We start from the raw sequence: 13,440 nt of genomic DNA, 5'->3' as shown, positions 1-13,440 counted from the left end.
CTTTCTTAGTTTTCTGAAAACAAATTCTCTCACAGGACAAATTCATCTCCATTACATGTTTAAAGTACTGCCTCTCCCCAATACTGTTATTAACCTGCTTTCTTCTCCATTGTTACCTATAAAGAGAGTTGAATTGTATTAAAATTATAACAGATCATTAGTGTAGAATTTTTGGAAACATGTCCTGCTTCACTCATTTGCAGTATTAGTCCCCTATTAGCTCCCAGGTCTATCTGCCAAGTATCTATCATTGTAAATACCCATATCTACAGAGAATTGAGTAAGATCCTTAGCCAGGGTGCTGGGACTTTGACCATTGAAGGTATTATTAGGGAGTCTAATTTTTCCAGGACTACATAAATATTGCAGTTCTAGAAAACTTGAAGCTGAATTTGAGAAGCGTAATCAAATTTGGGGTTGGTTTTCCTTGCAGTTCTTCAATCTCTGGACACCTAACTTGACCAGATATTTCTCATGACAGATCCGGTGTTGGTGCACCAGTTATTGGTGAGATCGATGGGGAATATCGACATGACAGTCGCCGAAATACCTTGGAGTGGTGCCTGCCAGTGATTGATGCCAAAAATAAGAGTGGCAGCCTGGAGTTTAGCATTGCTGGGCAGCCCAATGACTTCTTCCCGGTTCAAGTTTCTTTCATCTCCAAAAAAAATTACTGTAATATACAGGTACTCCATTTTAATAGAGTGCATGTATGAGAAGAAAAGTGGGATAGATGGCTTTTGGGCAGCATGGTTTCATGTTAGAGCAAAAATCATAAAAGCTAATGTCCCCCGCAGATTCCATTTCTGACCAATTGATTATGGTCAAATTTCTCACCTGTGTCACCTAAGATTTTCTATGTAGGTCAGACAAAAAAAAAATTGAACATGGAATGTGCATAAAAGTACTTGTAGATTATACACTTAGTTGTGTCCGTTTTAAAATCCATTTGTCCAAATACTCAGTGCATGATTTTATAATGTCTTGTTCTCAGTTCTACCCAAGAAATGAAAGAAAGGGCTGGGATTTTAGCTCAGTGATAGAGCACTTGTCTCGCATGCATGAGGCACTGGGTTCAATCCTCAGCACCACATAGACATAGAAATAAGAATATTGTGTCAATCTAAAAAACAAGAAGAAAGTTTTTTTTTTTTTAAGTATTTCTTTTATATATTTATTTATTTGGTTTTATGTGGTGCTGAGGATCAAACCTAGTGCCTCACATGTTCAAGCGCTCTACCACTGAGCCATAACCCCAGTCCATAGAAAAAGAAAATTTTAAGAGTGGGGCTATGGCTTCCTGGTGGAGCATTTGCCTAATATGCCGGAAGCCCTGTCATTAGCACCACCACCATCACCAAAGGAAAAAAAAGTGGTTCTAACAAATGGAAATGATTTGGGGATTTTTTTTTCCCCCAGTGTTAGGGATTGAATCCAGGACTTCACATATGCTAGGCAAGTCTTCCACCACTGAGCCACATCCAAAGCTCTGGATTTTTGTTAGTGTATATTATATAGAACAGTGAGCATTATGTCATATTTATACATGCCAATTTTCAGATTATTTATGGCATGGCTCCCTAAATTACTGCAAACAATCATGAATCATTTCTGTTGCAAACTTTGTCTTTTAGGTAGACCAAACAATGGAAATGTGTAAACTGTTCCCTTAGCATTTTAAATTCACCTCTAGTGTTTCAATTTGCATTAATAGGACCCAGTTTATAGAGTCTTCTTGTCTGTTTGACTTCTTTGTTATTCTGCAACTACCTTATTTTCCCACATGGCTTCTGTTTATCTGGGAAGTTCTTGGGAAGTTACAGCTTCCTCTGTAGATTCTGAAGAGCAGTACTCACTCTCAGTTAGTGGCATAACCCCATCAGTATTGGGTTAAAACCCAAAATGGGTTTTCCTATTTGATCCTTTTATTAGAAAAAGAATCTCATTGAAAGAAACCAGCCATGCCTTAGAAAATCAGTATTGTGGAATACCTTAATAGAACATTGAACACAAGAGATTTTTTTGAACAGATGAAATGAATAATATTAAAGAGTTAAAATGTTGCATTTTGGGTTAACATGTTAATTGATCATTTTGATAGAATATTGATGAGTTGCATAGGTTCTGTAGGGTAGAGCTGGGCTGTGGTCGCTCATTCTGGAGCTTTTACTTAATATTATTAATTCTGCTGTACATCTCATGACGAATTACCCTTTCTCTTTCTCTGGAGAGCAGATGAGTCATGGGTATGTTGATGGGTAAGCATTAGGCAGTGAACTGAGTTATGATTTGAAGAGTTTTTAGTATCTCTAAGCTACTTTTAATACTAAGTTTAGGGTACTTGATCTGTTCTGTAATGAGGATTTAGTTAGCATCTTGGAGACTAGAATCATCCTCCTTTTGCTTTACAATATTCTTTGTTTATTTTCCTAGGTTACCAAAGTGACCCAGGTAGATGGAAACAGCCCTGTCAGGTTTTCCACAGAGACCACTTTCCTAGTGGATAAGTATGAAATCCTGTAATACCAAGAAGAAAGAACAAGAAAGGAAAATTTTCAAATTTATAAAGAAGAAGCCAAAAGTGGCTGAAGAATTTTTCCAAATTTACAAGCCATTGGAGACCCTTTTTTCTGATACAGTGCACGTTCTCTGCGCTCAAGGACCCTCAACTCACCCCCAGTGTTTCAGTGTCATGGAGACATTCTTTGACGAAGACATGACACAGACATAAAGGGAAAGGCTGCTGATTTCTTTGGCAGATTTTACTGGCCAGCAGGAAAACAAGCTCTCCAGAGAATGCCCCCTGTAAACACCTACTCTGCCTTCACCTAAGTTGCTCCTTTCTTTTAATCCCTAAATATAGTTATATTTCATATTTCATTTGTTTTTAGAAAGTTTTCTCTGTAGAAGATTTTAATCTTTCATACTCCTTTCCTTTACCATTAGTTTTTCTTTCTGTACAGCCAATCAAGCACGGGGATCATCTGTACATAGGCATTATATATGGCACTCCTGGAACAAAGGTTATCTAACCCACTGATTTTGGGACAATACAGGTGAACTAATTAAGGGATATGGAGTCTAGAAGTTAAAGGAAAAGGTTGTTTTCTGTCTATCTATCCCTCTACCATTTGCCAAGTTGTTTTCCTTTTAAGGCCTGTCTTTCCTACTTGTGTCAATATTAAATATAGCTGAGAAGTAGCTTTCAGATGGTGCAGTCCCCTCTCCAGGATGACTAGGAGAAGAATAGTTGTGTTCAGTAAGGAATTTCACATCTACATGTAATCATGTCTGCTGCTAATGCAACCCAAGCTTCCATTTCTCTACATTTTGGGTACTTGAGCCAAAACAGTCTTTGGTCCATTCACATTCCTCAACTTCACCACCTCCCTCTTCCTGATCACTCTTTCATCAGTCCTCTCCTTTCTAGCAGAAAAGAGGTTATGATTTTGGAGGCTGTGGGTTCAGTGAGTCTTTGCCAGTCTGTTTAGCCCTGAACTATCAGAGAAATTCCATCTCTAACACTGAAGTTGTAGTGTTTCAAGAGGCAGTTGATTATATTGGTTGTGGAGGGATTATTCTTGTGTATTTCCTTGCAGCCGACCCACCATTTTCCACCAGCCTGTCTCTTGAAATCTTTTTCCTCCCCCTAAATATTTTGAGTGTCATCATGTAATGATTGTTTCTCAGCTCCATTTCATCCATTATTTTTTCAATGGAGAACAACATCAGCCAGCCTAGCTTTGGTCTTTAACCTAGTATTGCACTTGGTGGGGTGAGGGTTGAGTAGCTGCAGGCCCATAGATGACCTCCTGCTCTTTGAGCTGTTTGGAGACCACTGCTCCCTCTGAACATCCGGCCGTCCCTGCAAAGAGTGTACTGTACTTGAAGCAAAACAATCACAAATGGCCATGGCTGGAATTGCTTGCCAAAGAAATTCTGGCCTTTCCCTTTCCCCTAACTGCATCAGGGAAGAATCCTTATCTCTAGCTTGGTTTCCACATGAGGTTTTTCTGAGGAAAGGGACTGGGACAAGAAGTCTGTCATGTAGTTAAGTAGGCAAGAAATCTTATTAATCCATTTTTTTGTTTGAGAGTTGCTTGTCTATATGATTTTTAAAAAGTCAAGTTTAATTTCACAAATTTTTTTTCTGAAATTACTTTTGGGGTAATATTTAAAATGAAAGACATTTTGTAACCCTGTAAAATACATAGGGAATATAACATTCCAGTGTACACAAAGAAAGTAAATTCTTTAATCAAATAAAGAGTATTATAAAATGAGATGTTTAGTAGGCTCTTGACTTACACTTAGGTGTCTGCTTGCTGACTCAGGATGCTGTAATAGGATCTAAGATTAAAGATTGATGATACATTTTTTTTTAAGAGAAAATAATCTCTAAGCAAGAGTATTCATTGCCTTTTCCTCCATTTTACAGGTATTGTGCCTCATGTATTTTCTACATTTGAGCATGTACATGCACACATATGTTCCTAACAACATAGTTTTTGAATTTGTTACTATTTATGGCTTTGGGGAGGAGGCTGTGGGTTCAGCGAGTCTTAATTTGAAGTCTTAATTGTATTAGGGGCAATTGTACAATCAGAAAAATGAAGTATCATCTTCAAAGAATAATGTTATGCAGCATATTATTCTCCCTGTTAGGCAGCGGTAAGATGTGAATCAGGAGCTGGCCATAGTGGGACACCCCTATAATCCTAACTACTTGAGGCTAAGGAAGGAGGATCACAAGTTCTAGGTCAACCTGGGAAACTTAGCAAGACTGTGTCTCAAAATAGAAAAAGGCTGGGAATGTAGCTCAATGGTAGAGTACTTGGCTAGCATGCATGATGTCCTGGGCGGATTCCTATATTACTAGTTATTAATTTTTTTTTTTTTTTTTTTTTTGGTGAACCAAGAAGAGGCAATGAATGCCTTGGGAATTGTTAATTCCCTCAGAGAAGGTGTCTTACTTTTTTATTCCTCTTTTATTCAACTTGGGAAAAATATTGAATGTAAACAAATTGTTAGGAAAGCAGATAGAGAACTCTGAATAATGTCTAAAATGAAAGCATTGTAATGGTAAAGGCCAAGATTATGAATTTTTTTCTTAATGAAATAGTATCTGATTTAATGATGCTAAAATATGGCTTGCCTTGCTGCGATTGTAACCTTAATCTAGTGAAGAATACCAAAATAATGCCACAAGTGTCATAATTAGGGTTGCCAATTCCTCTATGATATCACATGGATTTTTTTGTTGGCCTCTTGTGAGGGAGTCTAGCAAAATAGAGCTAGTCAAGCATTCTGTTTAATGTAGGAGGCTTGTGGTTCATGCTCTGAATTGATTAATCCCATGTAGAGAAGATTGGGAACATACCTCTCTGGACAGGAGTTCCATGTTTAAAAAAATCACTCTTGGTAGCAACAAATCTCAAAACTCAATCTGTGCCATCTCTGATGATTGAAATTTTTGCCTTTAAATTGATTTTAAAATTGTTCATACTTGGTAGGATCCGAGAGATTTCCAGGGTGGATGTAGAATAGCCTTTTGTTAAGTTCAACTCTGGCAGGGTTTATTTTAAGGAGATAGGAGAGAAACAGTCCTCATCTTCAAAAAAAAAAAATCCAACTGGAAGCAGTGATTACCTGGTTATGAAATCTTTTTCTAAGCTAGACCAATGTTAACTACAACTAGTGATAACATGGGTCTAAATGAGAGTATGTTTTTGTTAATTTTTTTTTTTTTTTTTTGTAGTAGTAGATGGACAGAATCCCTTTATTTGCTTTTTTTTTTTTTTTTAATGTGGGTTGAGGATAGAACCCAGTGCCTCACGCATGCTAGGCAAGTGCTCAGCTACTAAGCTACAGTCCCAGCCCGAGAGTATGGCTTCTTGTCAGGTAGGCTTCAGGGGAAATCAAATGAAACTGAAGGCTAGGGATGTAGCTCAGTGGTAGAACACTTGCCTAGCATGTGTGAAGCCCTGGGTTCAATCCCTAGTACTGGGGGCAGGGAGGCAAAAACTCAATGACTCCTCTATCCTATGCACATTTATAGAAACACAACATACACATACATGTCCATTCCCTCTTCTTACCTTTTGGCAAGTATATTTACAACTCTAGAGCTTTGAAATTCCTATTATACCTACAAGTAGGTTGGTTGCTGTGCATTCCCGTTACCCAAGGGCAGACCCCATCTCTATAAATGTCTTCTGTCTTACCCTGGGGAGTTAGTGATAAATACAAGGCAGGCCTTTAGGGAAATTAGACTAACTTTCCCATTCCAAGCTGTTTTCCCTCTCACAAACAAAAGAAGCCAAACTACCAGGCACTTTCTCCCATTTTTCATCAAAAAAGAAGGTTTTTGCCCTGCTAACAACCCCTAAGTGGTTTAATCCAATTCTGGAAACATAGGTTGGTTACCAAACCAGGACAGGAGTTATTTGAAAGAAAGGCATTACAAATCCAAGGCAAAGAGAAATGGAAACAGGTCTTGTTTCCCATTCTTTTGTCCAAATGAGTGTGATGATGGAAATTGAAGGCAGGCTCTAGAGCTAATGCAACAGGCTTTCTACCACTATGTGTACCCCAAGCCTTCAATGCTTGTTCTTTACAGCCCGCAGGAAGATCCTAAGCCCCAGACACAGAACCAGTCATCTGTCCTGCCCAAATTTCCCACTCAGTTTGGATCTATTAGGTTTGTGTAATTTTTCTAGGACAAACTGAGAAAAGAGCTTCTGCTGCTTTGCAGCCACTGAAACAAAGTTTGAACATTTTCCCAAGTTGAATGCAGCGAGGAGTTGTTTGGCATCTTTGCTGTTACCACACCTAACACTAATGATGCCTGAGTACAGAATCCAAAGAAGTCAGAAAGGGATAGCTTTCTGGGAGAGGGTGTGTATCTACAGGGATTGCTGGTTGTGTGAGCAACAATCACCTCTTTTGGGAGTAGAGGGAGTGCAGTTTGAGAAGAGGGACAAGTGAGAAATATGCCAAAGCAAAGGCAGGAGGAGTGTGGAATCCACTCCTGACATTCATAGCCAAGTGCAGAGGCCTTGAAAAAAATCACTCTTCCTTCCACACCCAGTCTTTGCCCTCTCCCCCTGCTTCCATTTCGGAAAGTCTGAAGCATGCCTGGAAAGCTGTTTTCTGCTTTCTTCTCCTCTCTTCCTCCCCCTTTCCTGAGCTCCCAGCTGCTCGACCTCTTGCGTAACTGTGAGAGAGCACTGAGTTATTTGATGGGCTCCAGATGTGGAGTGGGAAGAGGGTGGAGGGATGGGGGCGGTAGGTCTTCAGTCCCCTGAGTGCTCTTACTGTGGGAACATAGAGACCCAATACAGCAGGAGAGGGGGGAAACATTGCACAGAGCCTTCATCAAGGGGTCAGCTGGTCCCTGGATTGGGAGGACAGTGAAGACAGTTAGGTGCTGTTTCAACCCCCTGCCTCAGCAGCAGCTGCCTCTATGATCAGCTCAATTATTCCTTGAAATTCTTCTTTACTGAGACAGTAAAGAGGAGCTAGGGTTGGAAATAAATTCTGAGATACCCCAATCTGAGCCCCTCCACAAATGCTGGGTGTTGGTATATGGGATACAACAATTTTGTTTCTTTTTCTTTTTTAAACACACCAGAATAGCTTGAAAATTACTGTTGTGATCTGCTTCATGAAGGCTGGCCAGAGTTAAAGTCCTTTCATGAACCTCAAACTTATGAACAGAGGAAGAACGAGGCTTGCCTCCCAATTCCTGAGGTTTCCTGGTACCCACAGTGTGTGCTGGAAACTGATTGTCCCATCTCCACTGCTTAGAACAGGTAGCAAGAAAAAGCACCCTCCCCCTCCCCCGTCTTGTCCACTGCTTGGCTGGAGTCAGTCTCTGGTGATGAAGGGTCCCCTGCTAATGCTAGCCCTGTCAATGAGTGACCAGGGATTCCTGCTGTTCAGACTCCTGCTGTTTCTGGGTTAGAGAGAGAGGGCAGAAACTAAAACCACCAGATCAGAACAAGGCTTTTCCATCTCAAAGACAATTTTTTTTAATCCACTCAGCTGGAATTTAGGCCAGACTTGGGGTTTCCTGCTCCTTCCTTCAGCCAGGAAGAGTCTCTGGGGTCCCTCTATAGCATTCAGGTTAAAGAGATCCACTCTAGCTAAGTTCAGCTCCCTAGGGCCTCCCAGCCAGTCTCCTGAGGCAAGAGTTGGCTTTGCAAGTTAAGGATCCACTGTCAGTGTTCAATTTCTAGGTGGGGGTTGAGACAGAGAATGACTGACTAGGCTCAGTTTCTAGGCTGCTCTTAAGTGTTTAGTGCTCCTCTTTTTTTCTCTTATTAACCCTCATTCTTCAAAGACTCAACCTACTATAGGCTTGTGTGTGTCTCTAGCCTGCCTCCCCATTGCCCAACCTTAATCCAGTAGATCTGTGGTGGGGTGGAGCTAATGGGGAGCTGGTGGTAGTAACTCCACTTGGCTTTCCTCTGCTTTTCAGATTGCGTGGCACTTTAACATGCCTTCTTTACCTATTCTTAGGAAACTGTGAAGCCTCATATGCAGGGTTCTCAACCTCATTTGTGGCTTTTCGTGGCGGGCCTTGGAATGGAGTGAGGAGAGGCGGTAAGGAGGGAAGACCTAGGTGTCCCCAGTAGATGTTCTGGAGGAAATGTTGAATTGAGAGTATGTTGGGGCTGCGCCGACTAGGAGGTTCAGTGGGAACCAGTGGAGGATTTAGGCATGTAAGATGAGAGAGAAGAGAATAGGAAAGAAGAGGGAGCGCAAGCTGTCAAAAACACCCTCTCAAAACAGGGGTCCAGGGTGGTCTAGGAGAGTCCAGAGGGGAGGGCGGAAGGAAAGGCTGTGTGCGCGTGTGCTGTGGCGGTGGTGGTGGTGGTGGTGGTGGTGGCAGTGGCGGTGGAGAGCCAGCTGTACAGATGAACAAAGCGGGCGCTGTGCAGGCGGGGGGAGGTGCTGCTGTGGGAAAGGGTGGGTGGGGGACCTTGGGCTCCAGCCCCACAAGGGCGTCTTCTCTGGCTGGCCAGGCTGACAGGACGGGGGTGGGGGCGGGGACTCGCGGGGGTGGGGGGCGGGACAGGCTCATTCTCCTCCTACTCAGAGGACTCCCAAGGAAAAAGTAACAGTGTTCTCCCCAGTTTGAGGCCGCCGCGGCGGAGCCGGGCCAAGGGACCGGTGTCCCCCTCACCCCTCGAGGTAAGCGCACCTCCTCTCACTACTCTCACGGCAGGTTCACTGCACGGCTGGGACCGCATAAGGGAAAATCCCCAGGTACTGGCGAGATCAGCTCTAGAGTAGGGAGCTCGGAAGAAACCCGTAGGGAAGGAGGGGACATCTCAGGTGAGTGCGTGGAGATGAAAAGGGCTTTGTAGGAGTCAGCTTCGCTGCTTTCCCGTGAGCAGCTTGATTTTGCCCTTCCAAGCCGCTACCAACGTTGCCACCAGAGGGGGCCCTTGTGGACTCGCCCCGGAAAGGACTCTGAGACTTGCGGATCCAAACTCTCCTTTAGGCACCACCACGGCTAGACGGACATTTGCGGTGGCTTGTGTGCGTGCGTGCCCTTGTCTCCAAAGCCCACACCAACCTCTCCGCCAAAAGCAGGAACACAGGAAGGGGGATCCCCAGTGGCGTATCCGCTCTTGTCCCTGGGTCAGCCGCCTTGATAGATTTCGAAGGGATAAGGAGTCCTGCTCGGAGGAACGGGAGTCCAGGAGGGATCCTCGGGGCTGTCCAGGAGATGGGAAGCGCGTTTGAGGTTTCCCAGGCACTCTTCAAGACCCCATGTCTTTTGGGGTCCCGGAGGCCACATGGGGTACCTTGAAAGAGTAAGTCGCAGGTTTTCGCCACGCCTTCGCGGTCTGGATTCGAATGCCTAGCGGAGTTTCCCCGAGCCGAGGCTGAGCCAAGTCAACGGGCTCCCCCGGGATGGGGAAGTGCAGGCGGACGACTGACTGGGTGGGGCCGCCGGGCGCAGGGTTGCCGAGGCAGCCCAGACGCTTCCGCGGAGGTGGGCGCGTTAGCGGGGACTTGGCTCGCTACCGCACCGCCCGGCGGGGGACCCCGGGCGCCGGGGCGGGGCTGCATTCTGGGCCCGTTAGCTCAGCGGTCCCGGAGGCTCCCGAGGGCTGACTCATCCGACGGCGGGTTCATCCACAGCTGTCACACAAGCGCAAGCTCTCACGTCGGGCATCCTCACAGCACACACGCATAGCTCCCCACCCTCCACTCCCACGCGTTACATACACACAGCCTCTGTGCTACGTTCGCCATTGGGACACACGCAGAAACCCCAACACGCCTAGACCCCACCACACGTTTCACACTGCACGACTCACGTATAGGAGTCGTGCTCACTCAGCCCCATTCACACGCTGCCCCGCTTACACACCTAGTCCCCACCCACACAGGCAGCCTCACTCACACATGCAGTCCCTCACACATGCCAGTCCCCTTTCTGCAGCTGCCCAGCTGCAAGCTGCTGTGTGTAGGGGCCATTCCTTTTCCCCGCCGCGCAAACAAGCGGTTCCTTCTCCCTGCCCAACCAAAGAAAGGCCTCTTGTCCCGAAGTCAGGGCGGGCGGGGCAGCTGCTGCAGTCAGCCCAACACTGCGCGGCCTTGTCCCACCCGGCGGCCTGGGGAAGGGCAACCAAGAGGGTGACAGGGGCCTCTAGCGTACGGAAATCCCAAGCGACCTGCCCGTTTCAGAGAGGTGAACGAGATGAACCTTTCCCGCATCCCCCAACTAAAAATCACACCCCCAAACTACACTCACATCTCTTACTGGGGCTGTCTCCTCTGTCATTTGGCTGCATCTCCTCTCCCCCACTTGTGGGGCCGCTGGTCTGCCCCTAATCTCCCTCTTTTCCTCCACCTCGCCTACCTACCGCTCTACGGTCACCCCCTCCACTGCCCCTCTACCTCCTGGGACCTTCCCAGTTTTCCCCATCGTCTATCCTCAGTTTCTCCCCCGCCATCTTCTGCACTTAATCTTCTCCTCTGATTTCATTTTTTTCTTATCCCCAGGCTCACTCTTAAACGTCCCCCTCCAACCCCCCGCGTGTCACTTTCCCCTCCCAGTCCCTTCGCAGACGCCCTTATTTAAGTTTCCTCCTTTCTGGGGGCCTTGGGACACCCCCGCCCCGCTCGGGCGTCCCGCCCTCTGGGCTCCTAGCCTCAGTTTCCTTCCCGTCCTGACTCCTTCCTCTGACTGTGGCCCTTCCCGAGGGCGGATGTGTGCCGGGAAGGCGAAAGCCGCAGCGGGCCGAGAGGACCCCAGCTCGGCGCAGCAGGCCAACGGCCACAGCCATGCGACACTGGGGGCGAGGCCTCGGCTGGCCTCCCGGGACCAAGGTGAGCGCCGAAGTGACCCGCAAAGGCTTGGGGGTCGCAAGCAGTGGACCCACGGGGGCCAGGCCTTTCCCTCGGCGGCTGGCTGTAGAGCTCGCATCTCGGGCGTCACTGGGAGCCCTAGGAGGCCTCCTTCAGTGCTTGCCAGTGCCAGAGCTGCTTGGCCCTCACTTCACTCATTCGGGTGCCGAGGTCCCGAGGGGAGTCTTTGAGCGTCCCACTCGGCAGACAAGTCTGGGACCGGTGTCCCGTGTTGCCCAGCTGCTCGCGCGTTCCCGCTGGGCGAGGAGGCCAAAGGGGCCAGTCCGGGGTGACCTCCTCCACGCAGTCGGGGACCTTCCCTGTAGCTCTCCAAATCTGGCCAGTTAGGCGTCCACACTTTGCTCCGGAGGAGGCATTTGAGGGTGTGGGAGCCGGCTTCCTTGCCCCAGAGTGGGACTCACGCCGCAGAGGCCTTTTTTTGGCGGCGGGGCGGGGCAGGGTTTCCCAGAAAGGCAGCAGAGGCCGGGGCGGGTGAGTAATTACAGCCGAGGGTGGTGGGTAGCAGCCGGGTGGGTCGGAAGCGGGCCAGCCAGTGGGGGGCGCCCGGGCGCAGAGCTGCTTCGCCGCCCCGGCTGGGAAGGGACGCCCCTAGGTGGCCGCTCTCCCTGGCGCTGCGAGACCCCTGTGTCAATGCAGCTCTGGTGCTGGGGCAGGTTGGTTTGGATGTCTTACACTTGACTTGGGTTAGGTTTCTGAGCTGGAGCCACAGCCTTGCACCTCCCAGTCTCTACATATTCTCTTATCTTCTTCCTACAACTCTCTCCTTATCTCTCCTTCTCCTTTCACCTCCTTATTCCATTCTCGCCTCTCATCTAATCGCTCTTATTCCCCATCAACATAATTCTTTATCTCCACTTGAATTTCTTTGGTGTAAATAAATGATCACAGGAAAGGCTTCAGAGTGACAAACACTCCAGGATGGCAGATGAAGAAACTGAGGCCCAGAAAGGTGAAGTGCCTTGCTCAAGGTCACACAACTCATAATAAGAGCTGGCATTTTTATAGTGCTTTGCACTTTGTAGAGTTTCATTTAGTAAAATACTGAATCTCCAATCTTTTTTTTAAACTAACAGTTTAATTTATGTGTGATTTATATACCATAAAATCCACCCAATTTAAGTGTGCAATGATTTTTTTTGTATATTTACAGAGCTGTGCAACCATCATCACAATTTAATTTTAAAACATTTCTATTAACCCTCTCAAAATCTTTGTGCCCATTTATTCATTCTCTATTCTACCTTTAGCCTCAGGCAAACACTAATCCAATCTTTTAAAATTATTATTATTATAGTTTTATAGAAGATTGACTTGACAATCAGAGAAGTTAAATAACTTGTCCAAGATTTTATAGCTAATAAATAATAAAGTCAGCAGAGAATTTAAGGCTATTGTATCCCAGTTTAAAATTTTTTCCAGCTGAGCGTGGTGGCACATGACTATAATCCCAGCCACTCAGAAGGCTGAGGCAGAAGGATTACAAATTCAAGGCCAACCTCATCAATTTAATGAGACCCTCTCTCAAATTAAAAAATAAAATGGGCTGGCAGTGTAGCTCAGAGATAGAATGCCCCTAGGTTCAATCTTTAGTACCACATAAAAATAAAAATAAAACTCTTCACTGAAGGATGATGCCTTTTCTTCACCATTGTGTACTTTTAAATTTTTCTTACCCATTCTTTTACATAAACTCCCCATTCCCAATCCACTCTCTTGTCTCTACTCCCTCAGAAAATGCTGAGGGATTTTCCCAAGTCTAAGGAAGCAGGACAGCAATCTGTCCCTGGAAACTTCCCTGTGGCCAGGATGCCTGGGCAGGTGCCAAGCCAGCTTGGGGCTTGGTGTGTTAATGGCCTTTGCCTTCCCTCTTCCCAGGCAGGCTTGGGGTGGGCCCCAGGCACTATTCCGGCCTCTCTTCCGCCAGCTTGGTTGGAAATGGTGACGGAGATGATGTAGTCCTGGCCCGGAAGGGTGGAACCTGGGAGGATAAATTTAGTAGCTCCATGACTGAAGCCCTTGGGACCCTTTGCCAGGGTCAGACACTCCCTG

General features: G+C 46.2%; 2 protein-coding genes across 17 annotated transcripts in view; both read left to right on the top strand.

The window, feature by feature from the left end:
- Positions 1 to 4,283, top strand: part of Arcn1 (archain 1 coat protein complex I subunit delta) — a 29,704-nt gene extending 25,421 nt beyond the window's left edge. Inside the window, exons 9-10 of the mRNA XM_076846346.2 lie at positions 482 to 686; positions 2,434 to 4,283. Coding sequence (XP_076702461.1) covers positions 482 to 686; positions 2,434 to 2,523 — 295 coding nt within the window. The 3' untranslated portion in view covers positions 2,524 to 4,283. The remainder of the gene's footprint in view (positions 1 to 481; positions 687 to 2,433) is intronic.
- A 4,834-nt stretch (positions 4,284 to 9,117) lies between these two features.
- Phldb1 (pleckstrin homology like domain family B member 1) overlaps positions 9,118 to 13,440 on the top strand; it is a 47,236-nt gene continuing 42,913 nt past the window's right edge. For 5 of the 16 annotated variants that reach the window (XM_076846334.2, XM_076846332.2, XM_076846330.2 and 2 more), the window contains exon 1: positions 10,864 to 11,352. In XM_076846334.2, coding sequence (XP_076702449.2) covers positions 11,308 to 11,352 — 45 coding nt within the window. In that variant the 5' untranslated portion in view covers positions 10,864 to 11,307. Of the gene's footprint in view, positions 9,199 to 10,861; positions 11,353 to 13,440 lie in introns of those variants that run through there. The other 11 variants (XM_076846324.2, XM_076846343.2, XM_076846323.2 and 8 more) reach the window with 5 other exon arrangements.

This window comes from Callospermophilus lateralis, chromosome 2 (assembly GCF_048772815.1).
Source record: "Callospermophilus lateralis isolate mCalLat2 chromosome 2, mCalLat2.hap1, whole genome shotgun sequence".
In the NCBI taxonomy this organism is placed as follows: Eukaryota; Metazoa; Chordata; class Mammalia; order Rodentia; family Sciuridae; genus Callospermophilus; species Callospermophilus lateralis.
Note: the sequence above shows the minus strand (reverse complement) of the source record. Positions and strands in the feature narration are given on the sequence as shown.